A 24,193-nucleotide genomic window follows, 5' to 3' on the forward strand; every position below is an offset into this window, starting at 1 on the left:
TTTCCAAAAAAAAAATTTAATCAATATTTTTGAAAAAAATATTTTGATTTTTAATATCGCGAGAACAATGGCTTCCACTTTAAAATTGCAACTTTTCAGGAATAGAAAGCCTGCAGTTTCTATAAGCTGGATTGGTAATCGATGATGTCACAAGACTATGGGTTTCTGACCAGCCCACAGCCCTCCTGAGAGAAAAAAAAAAAAAAAAAAGAAGAAAAGCTATTTTTGAGTGAGGACCAATTATATGAACATAGGTTGAAAAGTGGTGGAGTGCCCCTTTAAGAAAGAGAAGAAAAAAAAGTTTCTATCACACAAAGATTTGGAGGACCCCCTAGTGGGTCCCGGACCCCCTGTTGAAGACCCTTGAGTTAGGATGTGGAGATAAGAGCTTTCTGCCCAACATAAGATGTTATAAAAGCCCCGTGCATCACGGTGCATGCATGCATGCCCTCGGGTGAGTAATGTCAGACAACTAACTTCTGATGTTCAAGTCTCTGCAAGATAACATTTCAACTCACACCTTTCTCCTCAAGGCTACAGAAAAAAAAGAATACACACAAATAAATCCCTACAGACATCATCTGAAGTGACACGTCTTCTCTACGATTAACCATAAATCCTTTCATGGGAGGATGAATCAGCAAGCTTTTTTGGGGAAGAGAGATTGAACTGACCCGACCCTAGCAACAGTAACCATGGTGTTTAGACCAAACATGACCATATGAACAGTAGTGGAGGAAGTAGCCGAGGCTACTCTGATTTTATGACTCAGGTAAAAATGTATAGCAAAACCACAATGTAGAAATAAAAGTATTTCCACATAGTGGTAAAATTTGAGTAAAAGTACAAAAGTATTGGCATCAAAATAATACCAAAAGTAAGTTCTCATTATGCAGAATGTGCCATTTCACAAGGCTTTCCAAATTTGTCAAACTCTTTCAAAAATAGCAGATCTTTAAGCACACACTGCATGCGTGTGACACATTGTGAGCTTGTAGAGCTGCTATTTTCACTGTTCTACTGAATATATCTTTTTAGGAAAATGTCAAAAGTTATAGCTCTGGTCTATATACTATTGATTGATTGATTGAAGACTTTATTAGAAGTTTGCATAGAAAAAGGTACAGTTTCATGATGGTAGTCTATACAGTTCACTGGTATAGACGGGTTTCTTGTTTACAAACATTGAGACTAAATGCATGACCGTATCATATGTAATCAGTCCGTCCAATCCCCAAACCTGTTGTTTTGGGGAGCGCTGGTTAAGCCTGGTTTCATTGGCTAATTTTGGTACCGAATCAAACGTGACGTGGACCAGAACCCCGTCTATAAGGTCAACTAAAAGGAGATCCTAGGAAAGGCTTATTTACACAGGAAACCATTGAAGTAGGCCTATCTTATATAACATTGAATGACAGATGGATAGAACACGGTACTAGTAGCCTAGTATGCAGTAGATATATCAGGAGAAAATGAAATAAAAAAGCGTTAAGAGCAATGCTATAAAAAAGTTATGAATTAAATGTACTATAGCCTACCTATCACTCATTTCCCAACACAGTGACACATTCTATAGCCTACAAGTTGCAGCCTGCCTTATTTCAGGCATTATTATATTATTATTATATTCTTTTTTTAATCGAATTTTACATTTTCATGGATTTTCTAAACTTTTAAAAATAGCTAAAATAACCGATCTATCTTAAGTAATGTACATAGTTACTTAGTTTCCACCACTGTCTGGTACAAACATTTAAAAGTGTGGAAGTCCCATTCAGCCAATATGAACTACAGCTCCCACAGTGCACCACTGGACGCGTTCGGTTTTGAGCCAATCGTTGCACTTGGAGGTTGAAAACACGGAAGAGTTGTTCTTCTCCGCGGCATAGCATTATAGCTGTCAAACTGCTCGTGTAAAGCACAGATATAAAAAGACTATCTAAGGTGTAAAGGGTTTGGGGAATAACTTTATAACAGTAGAAAAGTCTAGTAAAACTGTAACCCAAACTTTAATTAATTTGTCGAGGCTGTTTTGTTCTGCGTCAGACTCAGGAGTCACTTCTTTACTACTGCTGTGCAAACACTGCAGTCTGCTTAGCAAGGCACTGCTATATAAATGATGATAAATGGAGAGTCCTGCATCCACATTAACAGCTGGGTGTAGCTCACCTCCACCTCCAGGGGAGTCTAGCCCCACTCTATTCAAACACAAGGTATGTTGTTTTGTTTGAGCTTGCATCTTCAATCACTTTTACCCCAGTTATTTTTATTACTGCATGCTTTCTGAAGTTGTAAAACCCTCAGTCAGTGCTCATCAAGTTCATTAAAGTTTAACTCAGAAAGTCTACCAGACAAAATATGGGCCCATGTAATATTTGGTTGCACTGATTTTTGTAATTGTTTTCAAACTTTGTCCATGTCAAAGACCCCTAAATTAATGTGTTTGACTGTGGACCCTCCTCATGTGAAAATATTGTGTACAGGCTGCTGCATGGGGACCACCCATACAAGATTGCAGAGTTGTGTTGTTAAAATGTTTTAAATAATTGTTTTAAAGTATTTTTCAATATTTGTTTTAGAAAATAGAAGATCTAGAAGTTCACAGAGCTTGTACATCCAGTCCTGTAGACCATTGGTCTTCACCTGGGGGTCGGGGACCCCTAGGGCTAGGGGGTCCTCAGAGTTACTACAGGGGGTCTTCCAAATCTGTGTGTGATAGAAACTTTTTTTCTCCTGTTATGTGGGAGCACGCCTACTGAGTGGCAAAAAACTAATTTCTGTCATTGACAGCCTATACATCCAAACAGAAAAGTCCTATCTGATTGTATTAAACAAAGTTAACTCACCAACATTGCGGCTGTACTGAAAGCTTGAATTATCCTCTTTCTATCTGCAAAGTTTTTGTTTCATAAAAATCCACCATATGCATGTTATGAGCTACTTTCTGTCAAGACATTCTGAGCAGGTTTTTATTTTTCCAAGTGTCAGAGTTTGGAAGCACTCGTTTTCAACAACACAACATCCTGCTGCCTCCTGCATTATGTGCAAATTAGAAACAGGTGGTATGCAGGGCCGTTGAGTGATTTGCAACTAGCACTTCCAAACTCCAGTGCTCCATGCTGATCAATGTTTTGCCACTCAGTCTAGATTGGCGGGGCGGGTCCCAGTGGACGTGCATACCCTCTATTCTTGAGAACTTTAGCCAAAAATAGTAGCTCAGATCTACAAGCTCACAACACCTCGCAGTAGATTGGCTATTTTCGTCAAAGAGGGGAAAAAGAGCAGACAGAGTGATAGGTCAAGTTTATTAAGTATTGACTGTTCAAGTCTTTAAATATCTGGAGACACAAACTGACATGAATCCAAAATACACTGATGAGTGTGCTGTCAAACGATGAAACTATATGGAATCTATGAAAAGGTTGTGCTTCATCTCCCTCTAAGCTAAGGGGTCCTTGGCCTGAAAACGTTGAAGACCCCTTCTGTAGACCCTTAAGTTAGAAATGTATCATTTAACAGTAGTTACACTGAGCTTTTTTGCTTCACGTTACAGATACAAAAGCCTAGACACTTGAGTTTGTGTCTTATGTCTTTCCTCTCGCAGCCTAAACAACAGATGAGTGCTTCGCTGAGGCAGAGACTGAAGAGATCAAGGCGGTCGTTCACCTCGCCCACCCTGCTCTCCGTGGCCAAGCGCCTCTGTGTGGACGAAGAGGAGGAGGAAGAGGAGGAGGATAGACGGCGTGTTCCAACACAAACCAAAGAGACGACGACGGCGGGCTGCAACTCCTCCACAAGAGACAGGCAAGCAGGGGTGTCACACCAAACACTGGGCCCTGGGTACAAGGACTCACTGCGGGCCCCCCATGAATGTTCTTCATAGGGGGAGGAGGGGGTTTAACCCATTTAGACTGGGAACGGATTATTACATGTTATTTTGTGCTTTAACTATTGAAAAATAGCAGATATACAAGCTCAAACGAGCTTGTAGATCTGCTATTCTTGAAAAAGAGTGAAAACCTGTGCAAGTCTTTGAATATTTCAAATCATTCTAAGGTTTTTTGAAAAACTTTGCTCAAACTTTTTCATGTGAAGGACCCCCAAAATAATACGTATTTGGCCACAGACCCCCATCTCAAAATATTTAGTTCCAGGGAGGAACCTCCCAGAAGCAAAACTTGAGTTACAAATGTTCCCTTAAAAATACACTTGGTGCCGATTTTTCAGTAGTTAAAGTATAAAATAATGAAGGCCCGTCCACATTGGGCCCTATAGTAACTCAGTCCCACTATTTTTCAGTAGTTAAAGTATAAAATAATAAAGGCCCCTCCACCTTGGGCCCTATAGTAACTCAGTCCCACTATTTTTCAGTAGTTAAAGTATAAAATAATAAAGGCCCCTCCACCTTGGGCCCTATAGCAACTCAGTCCCACTATTTTTCAGTAGTTAAAGTATAAAATAATAAAGGCCCCTCCACCTTGGGCCCTATAGTAACTCAGTCCCACTATTTTTCAGTAGTTAAAGTATAAAATAATGAAGGCCCCTCCACCTTGGGCCCTATAGCAACTCAGTCCCACTATTTTTCAGTAGTTAAAGTATAAAATAATGAAGGCCCCTCCACCTTGGGCCCTATAGTAACTCAGTCCCACTATTTTTCAGTAGTTAAAGTATAAAATAATGAAGGCCCGTCCACCTTGGGCCCTAGTAACTCAGTCCCACTTCCCCCCCCCTTGTGGCGCCCTTGCAGGCCGGATGTTGACTTGAACAGAAACGAGGTGGTGAGGTCGAGCCCGGTGAGAGTTCCTGCTGCTGTGCTTATCACAGAGGCAGAAACAACACAGCCTTGTCCTCCTCCTCCTCTTCAAGCTGACGTGCTGCAGCTACGGGACCGACTCAAGCTGGACATCAAAGACAAGACGGAGACGCTACGCAGGCTGAAGATGGTGCAGATGTACAGAGGCAAGGTATCAACAAACACAGAATCGGGCCAAATGACTTATCTATTTTTGTGTGTACCAAGTCCAAGTGATTCCCAACTTGGGGTTCGGGGCCCCCCTTGGCGGGACGCCAAAGATCGCAAGGGGAGGTCTGTTTGGAGGTAGTCCAACATTTTCAAACATGTTGCACAACATCATAACTTGCGTTTTTGGGTCATAACTCATTATGTTGTCAAACAGTTCAAAATAGTCTACTTTTTTTTTTTTTTTTTTTTTTTTTTTTTTATCTGCTACTTTCACTTCGTTGTACATTAAGTCAGGGGTCTTCAACAGGGGGTTACTACAGGGGGTCCTCCAAATCTTTGTGTGACAGAAACTTTTTTTCTCCTTTTTTTTATATTAACCACTTGAACCCTAGCGTCCATATTCTGATGACTTAAGCCAAAAAATAGCAGATCTACGAGCTGTGTGAGGCGTTGTGAGCTTGTAGATCGGCTATTTTCGGCAAAAAGCTTTGGTGTAGAGGGGAAAAAGAGCAGATTAAGTACAGAGTGTAAAGTCAAGTTTATTAAGTATTGACGGTTCAAGTGGTTAATCTGAAAACAAATTGACATGAATCCAAAATACATTGATTATTGTGCTGTCAAACAAACTACATAATATGGAATCTACAAAAAGGTTGTGGGGTCCCTGCTTCATCTCTCTCTGTCTCAACTAAGGGGTCCTTGGCCTGAAAACGTTGAAGACCCCTGACTTAAGTGGTTAACATGAGGAGTATCCATCGCGCCTCTAGCCTAGTTCAGGCCGGTCCGGTGCATCTCAGGAACAGGACTTGAATGTGTAGAAGGAGTAAGTGGTAAGTGGTTAACATGTCAGATGTAAGAAGGGGGAGTCCAATGGAAAAAAAAAGGAACCACTAACTACAGTATGAATGCGATGAATATTGCCTCCCTTTCTAATTGCCCAAGTCATTTCTCTCTCTCCAGAACGACTTGACACAGCTCCAACGGCTGATCGACAAGTGGCGGGCGTGTGCTCAGGCCGCGCTGTACGAGCTCCAGGCCGACCTCCCCGTGGACGGGCGCAAGGCCAGCCTGTCCCAGCTCATGGACATGTTCGGCCTGGAGGACGGCATGCTGCACTTTGACCGCGCTGAAGACGACTTCACTTCCTGAGAGAGAACCAGTCAAGGTGGGAGTCAAGCAGTGCACGGTGGGAGATGTTGTTGTTCACTTGTTCTTCTCAAGGCCCTGCCTGGTATATCGATTGCGTGGCAACAACTAATACATTTTTACAGCTTACAGACCCGTAAGGGTTCATTTGGACCCCTGCTGGTCCCCGGACCCTATATTGAGAACCAGTGAATCAGATTATACCATCTCAAGGACCCCTCTTCGTTGTCTTATACAGAGTGGCTCAAATCTTCCATACGCAAAGGGAGAGGATCACGTCTTTGGTACCAGTTGTGTAAATGTTAAAATTTGTTTTGCTGCTACCGTTATTTATTTCCAGTTCAAACAGTACATGTCATGTTGATGTTTGTTATTTTTGCTGTACAGTGAGAAAGGAGAATAAACATTTATTGTTTTCCTGAAAGATTGATTGATTGACATTTTTATTGATGAAATATACAAATGAAGATACAGCGGTCAACAGGATAGACACAATAAATGCTTGATAGCTCATTTCCATTGTAGTTCTGACTGGAGAAAAGGGTTAGCAGGGAAAGACTACTATAGGAAAGAAACAGTGTACAGTTACATCAGATGCAAGAAATGTATCAGTCACAATAATACCTGATTTTCAAGTACAGTTTGTTAAAACATTTTTTATTAGTTATGCTTTAGATTATCAAGGGCGGGGAAGGACCTCATCCCAGGTAGAGATGGGACGTTTATCGGTTATCGTGATAAAAAACACGATAATCGTATCGTGGAGATTTCATTTATCGTGAAATCGTCCTCAGTCATGCACTGGGATCAATTCACCTTTTATTTGCCGAGCTTCATATCCGGTAACACATAAACCCTCTATTGGTAAAACGTACTTATAATATACATACTTCCACTCTACCTTCCACTCTACAAAACGTGCCAAAAAAATAGCCGGTCTACAAGCAGATCGGCTATTTTTTGGCAAATGTACTGCCCCAGGATAATGGATGATGTTGGGGATATTTTGATTATCACAATATGGTCACAGTAATCGTGATATGACATTTTCATATGGTCCCATCCTCATGATCCTCAGGCTGTTTAGTGATGCTTCAGGTTGTCCAGGGCAGGGAAGGACCTCCTCCTCAGGCGCTCCACCTCTGCTGTGAGCATGGCCAGCTCCTCTGCCTGGGTCGTGGTGATCTCCACCAGCCTCTTCCTCTGAACCATGTCCTGGTAGCGCGCCTCCGTGTTCACCGCCTGCTTGTCCTCCATAGCTGAACACCAGGGACGTGCAGAGAATGTTAGAGAGGCAGGGGCTGAAATTTCTAAAAGGGCCTTTTGTTGAAAATATCAAAAATAGCAGACCTCCAAGCTCACAACGCATCGCAGCGCGACGCGTTGTGAGCTTGGAGGTCGGCTATTTTCGGTGCTTGATACCACACTGAACCAAGCATAATTGGTTCTGTATTAAAAATGGTACTTGAGTAACAAAAGTATCTGCATGAAAATTTACCAAATGTAAAAGTCCTCATTTTGCAGAATGTCCCCAAGTTTCAAAATGCATAAAAAAAAAAAACATTGTGAGCTTGTAGATCAAATGGCCAAAATATAAGGCTGAAGTGGTTAATGTTTTGTAATAATTATCCAAATCTACACTATGACTAGTAACTAAAGGTTTTCATATAATTGCAGTGGAGCCTCCTAGATGTAGTGGAGTAGACGTAAATGTATTGTAAATACTGAGTAAAAATACCTAAAAATGTAACTTCAATACAGTACTTGAGTACATGTACTTAGTTACTTTTATCAGTGCTTAACACCAGTGACAATCCAAACCACACACATTCACCAGTCATGAGATGATCAAGGGGGAGGATGTCTTACAATTCATTTAGCTTTTGATTGCGTTATGTATTTGCAATGGTTACGTAATTATTATTTTCCTAATCATAAATTGCTAAAACATTTAAATGTGGTTTAGATAAAATGTAAAGTTGCCAAGTCACTTTAGAACAAAACAAATACAGTTTGTGATGCATGTTTTAAACAATGTAAAGTTGCCAAGACCTTATAGAACAGAACAAATACATTTTGTGACGCATGTTTTAATATTAGAGCATTGCTACTGTGAGATTACCGATTGCTTCATAGATGTGTTGCCTCTCCGCTACAGTCACTTGCATGTCAGCCAACTGCTGCTCTAAGATTTCATTCTTCTCAGCTTTCAGCACAGCCTGCCGGTCGAGCTGCTTGATGGCTTTCTTGTGGTGTTCCACGTTTTTTAGGTGTGTCTGTAAAAGCAAAAGAACATTATACAGTAGTACATACTGACCAACCTATCTAGAACATTATATACAGTACATACACACTGAACAACCTATCTAGCTGTATCTATTTTTTGAACACGTCGAGAGCTTGTAGATCTTCTATTTTTGGCAAAGAGCTTTGGTGTATTTGGGGAAAAAGAGAACACTAAGTACAGATTGAAAGTTCAAGTTTATTAATAAGTATTGACGGTTCAAGTGGTTACATTTCTGAAAAATTAATTTCTTTCTTTTTTTTTTCAAATAAGTTTTATTGCCAAGATTATCAACAACAAAATGGACATGTTATCAGATTAACAATGTTCTGTTTCAGCATATTTAAGGAAAGAGAGAAAGAAGAGCTGAAAACAAACAAGAAATAAAATACAAAACAAATTAACAACATATGACATAAAAACAACCCCTTCGTACTTAAACTGATAATCGTGCTGTCAAACAATGAAACTGTGGCATCTATTGAACAGGTCTCTCAACTAAGGGGTCCTTGGCCCGAAATTATTACTGTTTTGGTATCAATCTCACATGGAGTACAAGTTATAAAAGACAATGATGCGCTTCATTGAGGAGGCGATTACATTTTGATGTGCCGTTACCTGTTCCTGTAATGCTATCCTTTTCTCCAACGTGGAAACCTGCTTGGACATGCGATTGTGATGATCTGTCTCCGTCAGATACTGGAAGAAAAGGAAGAGGAGTCTTTGTTCGTTTGTCAGCAACAAGGGCACAGAGTTCATTTACTGTCGGTTATCAAGAAAACAACTGACAGTTTAGATCACATGACCAGGGGCGTCACAAGGGGGAGACAAGTGGACTGAGTTACTGGGCCCAAGGTGGAGGGGCCCTAATTATGTTATACTTTAGCTATTGAAAAATATCAGATATACAAGCTCGCCACGCTGCGAGCTTGTAGATCTGCTATTTTTTTTTAAGTCATGAAAATGTGTGCATATATGTGTGTATATATATGTGTATTTTTTGTAACAAATGTTGCTTCTGGGGGGTCCCTGCCTCCTGGAACTAAATATTTTGAGATGGGGGTCCGTGGCCATATACATATCATTTTGGGGGTCCTTCACATGAAAAAGTTTGTGCATCTCTGACATAGAAACATAGGTTTTTCCAAATTGAAATATTCACGATTTTTCAAAAATGGCAGATCTACAAGCTTGCAGTATATCTGCTATTTTTCAATAGTTAAAGCACCAACTAATGTGTGATAACTTAATGCATGATAACTAAATGGGTCCCAGGGCCCAGAATTTGATGCGACACCCCTGACAACGTACAGTATACCAGGCAAGACGAGGAAAGCAGGGCCTTTCTGTGAAGCAGCAAGCTCAGTTAATGTGATTTCAGGGGGAGGCTCTCTCCATTCCGACATGTCACCACTCCGAAATTGACTTCTTATTGTCGGAGTGGCGACACACTCCCATAGGGGTTAAGTTTAGGGTTAGGGTTAGAGATAGGGTTAGTGTCGGAATGGAGACATGTCGGAATGGAGACATGTCGGAAAGGAGACATGTCGGAATGGAGAAATGTCGGAAAGGAGACATGTCGGAAAGGAGAAATGTCGGAATGGAGACATGTCGGAATGGAGACATGTCGGAAAGGAGACATGTCGGAGTGGCGGGAGGTAACAGATTTCAGGTTACCTGAGCTAGGTCTTTGAATCCCAGCCTGTTGTAATTTACAACAGGCTTTGTAATTCAGGCCTGGTGGTTCTGTGTGCTGTGAAAATATCATCTTGCATTCTGACACATAAAGAGTGGTTCTGTGTGCTGTGAACATATCAGCTTGCATTCTGACACATAAAGAGTGGTTCTGTGTGCTGTGAACATATCAGCTTGCATTCTGACACATAAAGAGTGGTTCTGTGTGCTGTGAACATATCAGCTTGCATTCTGACACATAAAGAGTGGTTCTGTGTGCTGTGAACATATCAGCTTGCATTCTGACACATAAAGAGTGGTTCTGTGTGCTGTGAACATATCAGCTTGCATTCTGACACATAAAGAGTGGTTATGTGTGCTGTGAACATATCAGCTTGCATTCTGACACATAAAGAGTGATTGTGTTCTTTTAGAGAGAGAGAAAGAGGGAGAGAGTGAGAGTGAGGGAGAAAGAGTTAGAGAGAAAGAGAGTGCGAGAGAGAGACGGGTGATTATAGCAGTCATATTTTGTCTCAGTTATTGGTGGAATCCCACCGCTGGTCCAGTACTTTTTGGACCGCCCACCAAACCGCATTTCACATCTTGTACTTCAGCTAACTAGAAAATGTGACCCCTCGAATGAACAGTTTAGGTTAACCATGAAATCAAATGGCGACAGACGATATCTAAGTAAATCTGTGCAACTGTACACGTTTTAGTGCTCTAATCTTTTCAGTTCACAAGTCAGGTTATTGGTTTATTAGTATTATAGGGATGGAACGATAAGCGATATTATTGTTTATCGTGATGAAAAACTCACGATAATCGCATCGTGGAGATTTAATTTATCGTGATATCGTCCTCCGTCATGCACTGGGATCAATTCATCTTTACCACTTAAACCCTCTATAATTGGTAAAAGGTTATTATTAGGGATGTCCCGATACCACTTTTTTGCTGACCGAGTACAAGTACGAGTACTTCATTTTGAGTACTCGCCGATACCGAGTACAGATACGAGTACAATTAATAATACAAAATGTCTTTAAATTACTTTTTTTTTTTTTTTTTATCAGATGTTCCTCACTTTCTGGCTGTATATAACACATTAAATTGCATTGCTTTCCCAGAACATGGCACAACTGCCACACATTTCACTTTTTTTTTCAGGTTTAGCCCATGGAAATTCCTGTACTGTGCATGATCTTCTAGATCTGCTATGCTCAAACATTTTGTATTTTTACTTTTGATACTTTAAGAGAGAGAGAGAAAGGCGAAGTGGCGGAACACACAGGGTACTCGGGCGCTTTGTGAGCAGTATCGGACGAGTACCGATACCGCAAAATAGGCCGGTATCGGGGTGAGTACCGATACCACGAGTGCCGATACCGCATCCCTAGTTATTATATCCACCTCTTTCCGCGGGAATTTACTGGAGAGTGTTTTGCACCACACTTCCGGTTAACAGCAGACATACAAGCTCACGTTGCGTCGCAGATGCAACCGTTGTGGGCTTGCAGATCACACTCGGCTGCGGCACCGGAAGCTCCGAGCAACTTCTGCGCAATGCACCATGGGATGTTGGAAACTTGATACAGTCCTTTTTTCACTCTCTAGCAAATGTCTTTGCCAACAAATAGCCGATCTACAAGCTCACAACACGTTGCGTGGCGTGCTTGTAGATCTGCTATCTTTTGGGCAAATGTTCCGCCCCAGGACAATGGATTTTGATTATCGCGATAATATCATAAATCACGATTTCTTTTGTCACAATAATCGTGATATGACATTTTCAAATCTTGCCATCCCTACCAGTATGTCTAAGCTCCAGCAGCTCAGACAGGCTTCAAACGGGGGATGAGCAGCGATATACCAGTGGTTCTCACAGTGGGGTGGTACGGGGACCCCCAGGAGTCCTGGAGGGCCGGGGGCTCCGGGAGGTCCCCAGCAAAATGATTCATAGTTAGGAAACCAAATGGATCCTCGTGGGTTTAGAACTAAACAGAACCAAATGGACCCTTACAGGAGTTAAATTACCACTGAGGACTTTACAGTGTAGATTGGGGTCCCAAAATACAAAACATCAACTTGGGGTCCGTGGTCCAACGCAGTGCTTCTCAAAGTGGATTCCAGGGACTCTGTGGGTTCCTTTAGGGGGGTCTAAATTGACCCATACAAGTCTGTAACTCTGACAGTGTACAAATGGAACCAAATGAACCCTAACGGGTCCATTTGGTTCCAATTGTACACTGTCAGAGTTATGGGGAGTCCTTGAAATTTGAAAGTTTGAGAAACACTGGTCTGACGCATCTCAAACTGGGGGTCCTTGAAATGAAAGCGTTTAAGAAACACGCTACCTCCTGCAGCTCTTCATGGAGCCTCATCATCTGGATGTCCTTGGCCTTGGTGTTGAGGTCCTCGATGATCATCCTCATCCTCTGATGGTCCCACTCCTGCTGGATGATGCCCTTACGGAAGTCCTTGCAGCGCACCATGCTGGCTATCTTCTGCTCACCCAGCGTCTGAAACCACAGAGATGAGGATCCTCAGTGTTGCCAGATGGGAAATGTTGAATTATCGTACCGGAGGCTCAGAATTATCATATTTGACATGAAACTATCGTACACAGCGAAAAAAGAGAAATCACTCGCGTAAAAACGTAATTTCACCAAAAAATGCGTCTTTAGTGTAAGAAACAACCTTGTTTGAGACTCCTGCGTGACAAAAACGCATCACACATGCTGCGTGGAGGCAGGCAACTTCCTGGAGCTTACACAAATAAAAGCCTGAAACTGGTCTGGAAAGATGCAACCGGTGTTTTTTTTCTTTCTCTTAAATTTTTATCCCACAATTTTGTAACCCATTTTTTCACCCAGTGCCAATTGCCTATGTAATCCTGGGCTCTGCTCTCCCTCTGCCGCGCCTGGGGAGACAACAGACTGACTTCATGCTTCCTTCTATGCATGAGGAGTCCAAGTTGCTTCTTTTCACCTGACAGTGGGGATTTCCCCGGTTTGGACGTAGCGCGTGGAAGGAACACGTTATTCCAACCAGTTCCTTTCCCCTCCATCAGGCGCCCCGTCCGTGGCCAGGGGGAGGCATTATTGAGACCAGGATTACTGCATGTTTTTGTGAGGGTATCAACCCTAGGAGACACAGGGATAACATGCAAACTCCACACAGAAAGGCCCTATCGCCATCCCCACCTAGGGTGTGTGCGCTGATGACGCAGAGGGAGGAACACGCCGCCAGTGCCCACAGCGTCCCCCGGTGGGAATCGAACCCAGGACCTTCTAGCTGTGAGGCGAAGCGCTAACCTGGCTCCAAGTACAGATCTAGGGTCAGATTGACTGATTTCCTGGCTTATTTTGAGAAGCCAAACCAGATCCCAGATCAGCAGCCAGGGAACATAGTGAATTCACGCTCTTTTTGGTGATATGCCGAAATTATCGTACATTTGGGCATTTTTGGAATTATTGATCGTATATCGTACAGAGGGTCAAATTATCGTACAAATAGGATAATTATCGTACATCTGGCAACACTGATGATCGTATTTCAGTGAAACAGCTACTGTTGCAGGGCCCTGTTATGAAATTAACATTCAAATTAGCTTCTCTGAATATGATTGATCTATAATATTAATAATTAATGCTACAGGCTCATTCACATGGCATGCTTATTGGGACACCATGGCTGTATTATTGTCGATTCTAGCAGGTTCCCAACCTTCGCTGGATCGGGAGCCCACATGAAAATCTCGCAAATGTGGGTGGGCCGCTGGCCGCACACCTTGTCAGATGGGTGGGCCGTGTGCATTTCCAGAGCATGTTCATTTAATTGATTGTGTTCCAGCTTGGCTCAATGGAACTAACGTAGTACTGTATACTTCAAGATCCTTTTCAGCTGTATCACAAATTCACAATGAAAGAAGATTTTTCAAGGTTTTTAAAGAAAAACATTTAAATGTTATATTATCAATATCAAAGTGTTTTGCCAATTATTTGGGGGCCCACGTGCAATATCATCACGGCCCACACGTTGGGAAGCGCTGGTCTAGGATGGCTTTCCTCTCAGTCCACGGCGAGGAGAGCCTCTTTTATTGCGTGTGTGCCATGGTTACCATGGTTACCCGTCCTCACGTGTAGGGCTGTCACAATTATTAAATAATCGTCTAATTGTGATTATTTTACATTATCGCAATTATTTTGTCATAATCGTCATAATCGTGAATGTTGAAAAATTTCAGAAATAGTGGAAATAGCAGATCTACAAGCTCGTAGCTTGTAGATCGGCTATTTCCACTATCAATGTTATTTTTTAAGTAGTAAGTTGTCAAATATGTCAGTAATGCATTTGTATATTTAGGTTATGTGTCATATCTACCATATGCAACTTCAAAGCCTAAAAGCCAAACAGAAATGTAATTATCAACGACAAATACACAATTAAATCGTTAATCGCCAATTATTTGAGTGACAATTAATCGTCATGTAAAATGTCATATCGTGACAGCCCTACTCACGTGGTGAGCCTCCACCCTCCACCACCCTGGGCTGTTATTTTCCCTTTTACTCATGGGGATTATGTTTTGTTTAGTATGGTTTATGTTTGGCTATGATTGTGTATTGTTAAGCACCATAGTGACTGCTGACTCATAATTATGGAGCTCATATACAAACACCTATTTTAATGGCGATTGAAAATAAAGCCTACATATTTGCACTTGATGCCACGCCTCTGGCTTATCATTAAACGTACAACAAACCGTATGGAGAGTTACATTGTTCAAACATGTGCCCTTTTGTAGAACTATTTCCTAGGTGGCACAGTTGGCTGTTACTCTTACCTCTGTGTTACACATGCAATGAATGTACTGTATACGTTTGCTGTTAATGGTGTGACTTGACACCAGCTTCTTTGTGTATAGAACCGTCATCAGGCTATTGTGACGTCCGTGATTTCCAAAGCCTTGCCCATAAGCCCACGTCATGTGTTAACTGTTAACCCCTTGAACTCTATTTAACTTTACCCTAAATTACTATACGTATATCAAATAGCAGATCTACAAGCTCACAATGCGTTGTAATGTCATGACGTGTTCAAGTTGTGAGCTTGTAAATATGCTGCTTTAGACGAATGTTCACCTTTTATGGCACTTCTATGCTTAGTATACTGATACTTAGTTGACCAGGATCAGCTCTGTACTTGGTCCGCTCTTTTTCTCTCTACATGAAATCTCTTCACCAAATATTGCAGATCTACAAGCTCAATATGGGAAGGATTCTATAGCGTTCAAGTGGTTAAGAGCGCTGCTTCTCAAAGTGGTGCCTGAGGACCCCCAGGGGTCCTTTGAGGGGATTCCAGGGGGTCCCCGGCTAAATTATTGATAGTTAGGAGACAAATGGAACCTTATGGGCATGTAACTCCATTTGGTTCCATTTGTACACTCTCAGAGTTAAATTACGTTTTTTTAAACCCTTGTAGATATGGGGGTCCTTGAAATGAAAAAAAAGTTTGAGAACCTCTGGTTAGCTGATGTAGAACAGTGGTTCTCAACCTTTTCAGGCCGCGACCCCCAAAATAATCTTATTTGAACTGGGGACCCCCCACCCTGATAAGCACTGAGAGTTGAGGCATTACATTTTGTATAACACGGCTCTATTGTGAAAATAGCAGATCTACATGCTCACAACGCCTCACGTTGTGAGCATGTAGATCTGCTATTTTCACAATTTCTGACTCTAATATTTGATAATTTGGCCAATGTTTAATTTGTCATTATAGAGGTATTAAAAAGTCCTTAAATTGTCACTTTAGAAACCCTCTATACACTTAAACTTTATGTTGGTTTGTTTACTGTTGAGTGAGAAAAGAAGAAGAAAGAATTTACCTACGTCCTCCCACAAGGGAAATTCAGTTTTCAGCTTAACCCAGCTGACCCCCAGTGCTTCGCACAAGGCGCGCGGGGGGAGGGGAGCAGTGATAGCTGGAGCAGGGAATCGTACCTGCGACATCTGGGACCTCCGGAGTCCTAGGTGTGGACACTAACCACTCAGCTATCACTGCTACAGAACAGGAAACAATGTTTCACGATGTAGAAAGTGCTTGACATTACTGACCCTGACTTTTCCGTTGAGGTCCTCCACTACGCTCCTGTGTTGGAGCACGGTGTCAGAGTAGTGTGTGATGAGGTCTGCGGTGGAGGGGACCTCCACCTGGCCCTGCTTCATGGGGACCTCCACCTGGCCCTGCTTCATGGGGACCTCCACCTGGCCCTGCTTCATGGGGACCTCCACCTGGCCCTGCTTCATCAGCAGGTTGACCAGGATGTCCAGCAGGAAGCGGATCTTCTCCTCGCGGAGCCTGAAGGAAAAACAATGCAATGTTAGGGCATCTTTCATACAGGGTCAGCCCTATCGTCGTTGTTGGGTGGTTGCCGATCTACAAGCACACCGTTGTGTGCTTGTAGATCTGCTGTTTTCACTAGTTTTGTGCGACGGCCTTGTATGATGAAGTGAGGCTTTACTTTGCGAAAGAACGTACAAATTTGAAAGTTGGAGATACGAGGTTTCCACCCGACAATGACGCTATGTTACTCAGTAGGGGTGTAACAATACATATTAACACCGATACAATACGCATCACGATACATGGTTGACGATACAATACATGGACGATATTGGTTAATTCATGGCATTACGATACATTCGATTCAATGATTTAAAATCGATATAGTAACTATTTAGAAAATAAATTAAATCTGTGTGAAACGTGTCAATAGAGCAGGTTTTTAAGGGAACATTTATTATGGATATAAATAAGTAAACACTGTGATTCTCTAGCAAATACATGGACATTATATTTCAACACATATTTGACGAACCCACACCTTGACATGAACACAGAGATTAGGCTACACACATTTATCGATAGACCAAGAGTAGCTATATGGAATGGAAAAGTAATTAAACCCCTCTTTTAAAATTTCCTTCTTAAAATTGCTAAGCCAAAACGTTACGATATATCCACAAAATACTGTATAATAAATAAAAGGCCAATATTCCACATTTTACAAAAGTCCAAAAGTATTGCCATCAAAATATATTTAAGTACCAAAGCACTGTAAGTAGTTGCGACCGTAAGGTCGCAGTTTAGTATGAAAACCTCCACCGGCCGTCCGTCGGTCACACGTGCAGTCGACCGCACGTCACACGTGCGGTCGACGTGTGATGAGGTCACGATGAGTCATCTATGCCCAAATATAGATTTCTAGGTCAGATGGCCCATATAGTTTGTGATGTCAAACCTAGCAACCCAATATAAACAAACCTGATGTCAGACCTGAAGTATCCTTTTATACCCATATATGGAGATACAGAGATCTCCATATATGGGCATATTAGAAAGCCCATATATGGGCATATACGGATGACATCAGGGATATCCATATATGGGCATAAAAGGGACAAGGGCTTACAGTTAAGAGATCTCCATATATGGGCATATCAGAAAGCCCATATATGTTCATATACTGATGACATCAGGAATATCCATATATGGGCATAAAAGGGACAAGGACTTACAGTTAAGAGATCTCCATATATGGGCATAAAGGGACAAGGACTGTTACAGTAGATATAGAGATGTCCATATATGGGCATAAATGAACAAGGACTGACAAACACTGAGATCTCCATATAACCTATGGGAATATAAGGGACGAGGACTGTCAGCTTGTAGACCTATTTTCTAAATATTGTTGTACATTAAAAACTTGAAATGGGTCGTTCTGCATAGTACTTGGGATTTGTTGATGTAAATGTTCACATAGAGTGTAATAATTGGTAAAACAAACTTTTGGCCTATTTGTGGAGATAAGCGACCAACGGTCGCTTATCTCCCGATTAGGGAGTCTTACTGGTTTTTGGATTGGATGTTTTCGAATAACCGAAATATTGAACGGTGCGTTCTGTACCTCAAAATTGTTTCCACCACTGCCCTACAGTATGTCCCCTCAGTTTGGGGTTGAGGTTGTGGTTGGAGACAGGGTCAAAGTGGAGACGGTAATGTGAAGGGAACATAGGGGTTAAGAGAACCTAGGTATGCTCCCATTTGTGCTCTGTCGAATCACGCACCGAAAATAGCTAATCTCCAGGAGCAAGCGGGTTGTCGATCAACACGCCAACATGTGTTGTGAGCTTGTTGTGGCCAAGCATAAAACAGTCTTGAGTTGACTATCTTGAATGACGTTACGTTAGAGGAATTGTCTTGCTGCTCATAAAGTGTGTCACCTGGCAGTAATGCCCTGTCCTGCACCAGAGACGTGCTGAACATAGCTAGGCTGCCCGGCACTCTGCACAGTCCGGCGTGAGTCAGAGCCAGTGGCAATCCGCTCCATATAACGTATTGTGATCCATGTTTTGATAAATACGCATCACCATGTAAGGAGGCGTCATAATATCTACTGTATAAACGTATCCTGGTGGCCAGAAACCCTGCTTAGTCTTAAGAGGTGTTTATGTTTCATTATGCTGGATGAGGATGCGGTCTGTTCCTTTAATGAGCTACTGGCAGTGCACTAAAGGTCCTTCACCCAAGGAACGTTCTTTTGGAGCATGAGAATATTGTTGCTGTCTGCCTTGTATTCTATGTATATATGTGTGTCTATGTCCCAAACTGTTGCTTTTCAGGAAATGTTTTTATTGGATCAACATGTATAAAACCCACAGACACACTTAGGAACTTTTACTTTCATTTACAAAATCATTCAAAGAATAGCAACATTATACTGTATCTACTGAAATGAAGTCCTTTTAATTACTATAAGTCATTATGTCAGATATTTACTTAAAGTGTTAAGAACTAGAGCAGGGGTCTTCAACAGGTGGTCAGGACCCCTAGGGGGTTCTCAGAGTTACTACAGGGGGTCCTCCAAATCTTTGTGTGATAGAAACTTGTTTTCTCCTTTTTTATATTAACCACTTGAACTCTAGCATCCATAATTCAGAGAACTTTAGCCAAAAATAGCAGTGGGGGTGGGGGTCCCTGCTTCACCTCCCTCTCAGCTAAGGGGTCCTTGGCCTAAAAACGTTGAAGACCCCTGAACTAGAGGATTGATTGTGGTAAGGTATATTAATGACATAGTTCAATGTTGAAAATGAGTATTATGGTATTCCCCTTTAAGATGGATTTAAATCAAGGACCTTTTTTCCCGGAAAATGAATATACGGTAGTTTTAAAACCACTTGTTATGGTTGATTTACAGCAGCATTTAACAACATATTAATACCCATTAAGCTCCTCAGTTAGCGTCTTAATCTGCTGTTTGGCGCCGTCATCGTCATCAATCCTCCTCTGTAGGAAAGCCTGCATCTCAACAAGGGTCAAAGCCTTCATTTTGACCTGCAAAGGACACACACACACACACACACACACACACACACACACACACACACACACAAACACAAACACACACACACACACACACACCTGAATTAAAAATAGAGAAAACATGTGTACAGAACAGTACAAGGCTATTTCGCTATTCGTCATACGACAAACTATTTGGGCCTTAAGTGGCTCAAGGAGCACTCCAGCTATTTTCAACCTTATATCTTATCTTATCTTAAAACTATAATGCCGTTTATGGGCCGAGACGTGGACGCTCACAGCACAGTGTGTAAAAAGGCTCTGGCGCCTAGCCGACTATAGAAGAACGCTACGTATGGCACTTTGTGTCACATGGGCAGTAGAGGACCACAGCAGAAACATGGACCTCTACGGAGGGCGAAGGATAAGGCTGGCAGGGCACTGCGTCAAGGCTGTGTGGTATGAGGGTGGGGGGGTGGGCGATTGTTGTGGCGTTGTGTGGGAATTGAGATGGGAGTGGGAGGCGTTTGTGAAATCACCAAACCTGCCTACCAATGATGTCACTGGTAGGCAGGTTTCTGAACCGTCCACAGACATCCTCTAAGACAGAGTGAGTTGACAAAAATGGTGCCGTCTTTTAATGAGCATCCTTGAGGACACATTAATATATGAAGATAAGGTGCAAAATGGGCGACGTGCTCCTTTAAGGAACTTAAAGGGCCACTTCACCTCTGGGACAACCAGATCTTATTTTATTGTTGTTTGGGACACGATCATATTTCATCAAATGCTGAAACACTAAAATATCTCAAAACACAGATTGAACACAAAAAATTACTCAGGATTGTGTTGATCGAGTCCCAAACAACAATAAAATAAGATCTGGTTGTCCCAGAGGTGAAGTGGGCCTTTAAAATTGCACTTTGGCGAGTTCTCTCTGTACACTGAACTACGTAACACGTCTAACCACTTGAACCCCCCCAAACCCCCTCTTTTCTGGGGGAACATTTGCCAGAATTAGACGATCTACAAGGTGCTTAACAAGCACTTAAACCTTATCAGGTGCTCATATCAGGTGGAGACGCACCTGATATGCTGAATCCATCTGAAGCGTGAAATGATACACGTGTTCTCTGTCTTCATAAAGGAAGTCACAGGATTCCTAACCACTGTTAATTATCACGCCTCAGTTCCAAACCTCAGACATTCAAAACATCCGAAAACAAGCATTTATAAACTATGCAGCCGTGCAGAAGCATGTTGTATTGGTGTGGTGTTGATGGGAATGTCCTGGCTAATGGAGGCAACAGAAGCACGCAGTGAAACAACCCCAGGGCAGAAACGACCCCAGGGCAGTGTTTCCCAAATGTTTTAGATCCAGAAACGTGGTGTCTCCCTGGGGCCCAAACGTACCAACATACATTAGGAATTAACTTATTATCTATATAATAGTGAAAATATAGTGACACGTTTTAATAGGCATATCCAGAATAAAACGTTTTTTTCTTTCTTTTTTTTTTGTAATTCTTTTTGAAAAAAGAAATAGAAAAAAAGTAGTATGCAATTTTCTGGAAATGATTTTGAAATAAACATGAATAAAGGCATATTTATTTGCAAACCCACAAAAATGGGTCCGTGACCCATTGTTTGGAAGACGCCCGGCTAGGGCATTGGGGGTCCCCAGATGATTAACTTAACGTGCAACATTGTTTTCTCTCTCAACACTAGTAAACAAACCAACATAACGTTTAAGTGTATAGAGGGTATCTTTTAAGGACAATTTAAGGACTTTTTAATACCTCTAAAATGACAAATTAAACATTGGCCAAATTGTCAAATATTAGAGGCATAAATTGTGAAAATAGCTGAACTACATGCTCACAACGCCTGGCAACGCAAAGCGCTGTGAGCATGTAGATCTGCTATTTTCACAATAGAACCGTGTTAAACAAAATGTAATACCTCAACTCTTAGTGCTCCTCAGGGTGGTTAAAATATCATTATTTTGGGGGTCGCGGCCTGAAAAGGTTGAGAACCACTGCATGGGCTAGGGCACAATGTAAAGTATGTACTGTTCTTTCTTACCTGGTGCTCACACTGTACTTTGGCTGAGCGCAGCAGGCAGAACCTGTCCCAGATGGAAGGATCCAGGCCTTCAGGCATGTTCTCTGCTGAGTCCAAGTCCCCCATGCCCTTCAGCGTCTGGTCCAGCTCCTCGGCTGCAGAGCAGCTGTACACACTAGGGTTAGGGTCTTTATACGGGTTGTTGTTGCTGCCGTTGTTGTCAGCCGGAGTGCTTCTCTTCTGCAATCTGAGACGCACAAGACACAGTGTCAAACAAACGCTGCACATTCTTTTGTATTTTCTGTTTGTGAACTGCAAGGTCTTGTTTTGCTAATTCAGATAAACACATTTTATGTGTGGCTGTGAGCTGTTCTCAGTGAATCCATTAAGACCTGAGGCCGAATCAAAACATGCCTTCTAAATAATTCGCACTCACATTTCAAGATGTTTTAAAAAAAACGCAGATGTACAAGCTTGCAGTGCAGCACCACATCTGCTATTTCTTTTGCCAAAGCTAAAATCTAAAACGACACAGATGCTTTCGTGGAGGAATTCAGATCAATCAATAATCAACGAGAAAATTAGGAGACAAGACAATGTATTAGGTGGTGGTGGTGGTGGTTATGCTTTATGTAACATGATATGGACAGAAGTATAGTTTAACACTCTGGTCAGTGGTAAAGTAATTCTGCCAAGAAGAATGGTCCGACATTAGAGTTATTCTGTGTGGCTCCAAGGCCTCTGGAACGAGCTGTACCATAACAAGATAGGCTTTACCATAACAAGATAGGCTGTACCATAACAAGATAGGCTTTACCATAACAAGATAGGCTGTACCATAACAAGATAGGCTTTACCATAAAAAGATAGGCTGTACCAAAACAAGATAGGCTGTACCATAACAAGATAGGCTGTACCATAACAAGATAGGCTGTACCATAACAAGATAGGCTGTACCATAACAAGATAGGCTGTACCATAACAAGATAGGCTGTACCATAACAAGATAGGCTGTACCATAACAAGATAGGCTTTACCATAACAAGATAGGCTTTACCAAAACAACAGCTCCTCAGTCCTAGTGAGACATGGGCTCTGTTTTGATTGTCTTAAGTACCAGTCTTATGCCTTAACTTAAAGGCCTGTCCATACTGTCTCCGACCAACAAACCTTTCGTCGGAAAAGTCCGGTTCAACTACAAAATAACGCCACTCGCATCTTCTGAAAAGCATCTCCCCGCATTAGAGTTCGGAAAGCTGCACGTTGGAAAGTCGCAACTCTCGGACAAATGTTTGGTGCTCGGAGACGGTATGGACAGGCCTTTAAGTTAAGGCATAAGAGCTGGTACTTCAAAATACAGCCAGACTCTTGTATCATTCATGATGTATACAGCATCATACAAACTAATAATGTCACACATAATCAATCATGATCATATAATATCTACTACACTTTCCTGGTTTTAATAGGTTAAAATATTACCAACCTGGGTCTGCGCTTGTATAGCTTATACAGGTGATCAACAAGGGGTCCAGGTAAATCAAAGAACTCCTTTCTGAATCCTTTATCCAGAAGCTTGTGAGACATTGAGAAAATGATTTATTGTACTGTATTTTACTGTCTAATCTGTGTGGAACATACTGTATATGACATTCTTACTTTGTCCTCGGCCACCAGATTGTCGTAGGACTCGCGAAACATTTCCACATCGTGTTTGTGTTTCTCAAGCTCCTCACCAGTTTCAGTCTGTCAAGAAAAATGCACGTTATTAAAGATGTGAGCACAGAAGCGAGTACTGGAAAAGGTGACGACGGGTCGTCCTGAAGCCAAGGGAATTAAGATGCCACGCAAGTTAGTTCTTGCAACGCATGTCAGTCCCGTTTAGTGATGGGCCATTGATTTGGAATTTCAGAGGGATGCCCTTGCCCAGATAGCACAATGCATGATAACATCTGCATCCAGGAGCTGTAAATACCACAAGCATGACTGTAAGAGCTGGGTGTATACCAGTGGTTCTCAACGTCGGGTCTGGGGACCTTCAGGGGTCTGTAACTCTGAGAGTGTTACACCTTAGATTCTCTATTAATTCATGTTAATGTGTATTTTCAGACATTTAACAACATATAAGCCTCAATACTAAACTTGACCATTCGCCCCTCTGTACTTGGTTTGCCCTTGTTTCCCCTCTACAACAAACCTCTTTGCCAAAAATGCCCCTGCGGTATCTCTGAGGACCCCCTATGGGTCCCGGACCCCCTTCGACCTTGGTGATGTTGCCCTGTGTATGTTTTCCCTCCTTATTGCTGTATTTGTGATTGTGTGGACCGGTGAGGGGTGACTGAGTATTGACTGGTGTGAATGGTGAGAGTGGTGGCTGAGTGTGATTGGATAACTACTAGGTGGAGCATGCTGCTGATTGGCACCTGTGACCAGGCTGGAGACTATAAAGATGGCTGCCTCCAGTTGCTGGTGTCTTCCTCCTAGGCAGCCTCAAAACACCAGTCCTCTGTGTTGCCAGTGGTTTTAGCTTTGTAGTGTGTTTGAGTTTATAGTTTTTAACATGGGTTAGTGTACAGCCTTTGGTTTGGTAGGGGTGGGTGCAGGCCTTTCTGTTGTTTTGTTTCTATTTGTTCATGTGTTAGTTCAGTTAGGTAAGAACTCTTTCTTTCTGTTTGGGTTACAGGTAAGGT

General features: G+C 42.0%; 2 protein-coding genes across 2 annotated transcripts in view; one reads left to right on the forward strand and one right to left on the reverse strand.

Moving 5' to 3' along the window:
* Positions 1-2,038: 2,038 nt before the first annotated feature.
* sfr1 (SWI5-dependent homologous recombination repair protein 1) lies at positions 2,039-6,239 on the forward strand. The gene is made up of 4 exons (XM_080740069.1): positions 2,039-2,213; positions 3,605-3,804; positions 4,748-4,964; positions 5,924-6,239. Exons 1-4 carry the CDS (start codon positions 2,127-2,129, stop codon positions 6,110-6,112), a joined length of 693 nt encoding a protein of 230 aa, XP_080596195.1. The 5' UTR covers positions 2,039-2,126; the 3' UTR covers positions 6,113-6,239.
* A 953-nt stretch (positions 6,240-7,192) lies between these two features.
* cfap43 (cilia and flagella associated protein 43) overlaps positions 7,193-24,193 on the reverse strand; it is a gene marked incomplete at both ends in the record, with an annotated part of 72,168 nt that continues 55,167 nt past the window's right edge. Inside the window, 9 exons of the mRNA XM_080740070.1 lie at positions 7,193-7,368; positions 8,232-8,385; positions 9,012-9,092; positions 12,425-12,589; positions 16,190-16,433; positions 19,360-19,472; positions 21,525-21,750; positions 22,990-23,078; positions 23,163-23,249. Of these exons, the coding sequence (XP_080596196.1) occupies positions 7,193-7,368; positions 8,232-8,385; positions 9,012-9,092; positions 12,425-12,589; positions 16,190-16,433; positions 19,360-19,472; positions 21,525-21,750; positions 22,990-23,078; positions 23,163-23,249 (1,335 nt within the window). The remainder of the gene's footprint in view (positions 7,369-8,231; positions 8,386-9,011; positions 9,093-12,424; positions 12,590-16,189; positions 16,434-19,359; positions 19,473-21,524; positions 21,751-22,989; positions 23,079-23,162; positions 23,250-24,193) is intronic.

This window comes from Nannobrachium achirus, assembly GCF_963921795.1.
Source record: "Nannobrachium achirus genome assembly, chromosome: 13".
Lineage (NCBI taxonomy): Eukaryota > Metazoa > Chordata > Actinopteri > Myctophiformes > Myctophidae > Nannobrachium > Nannobrachium achirus.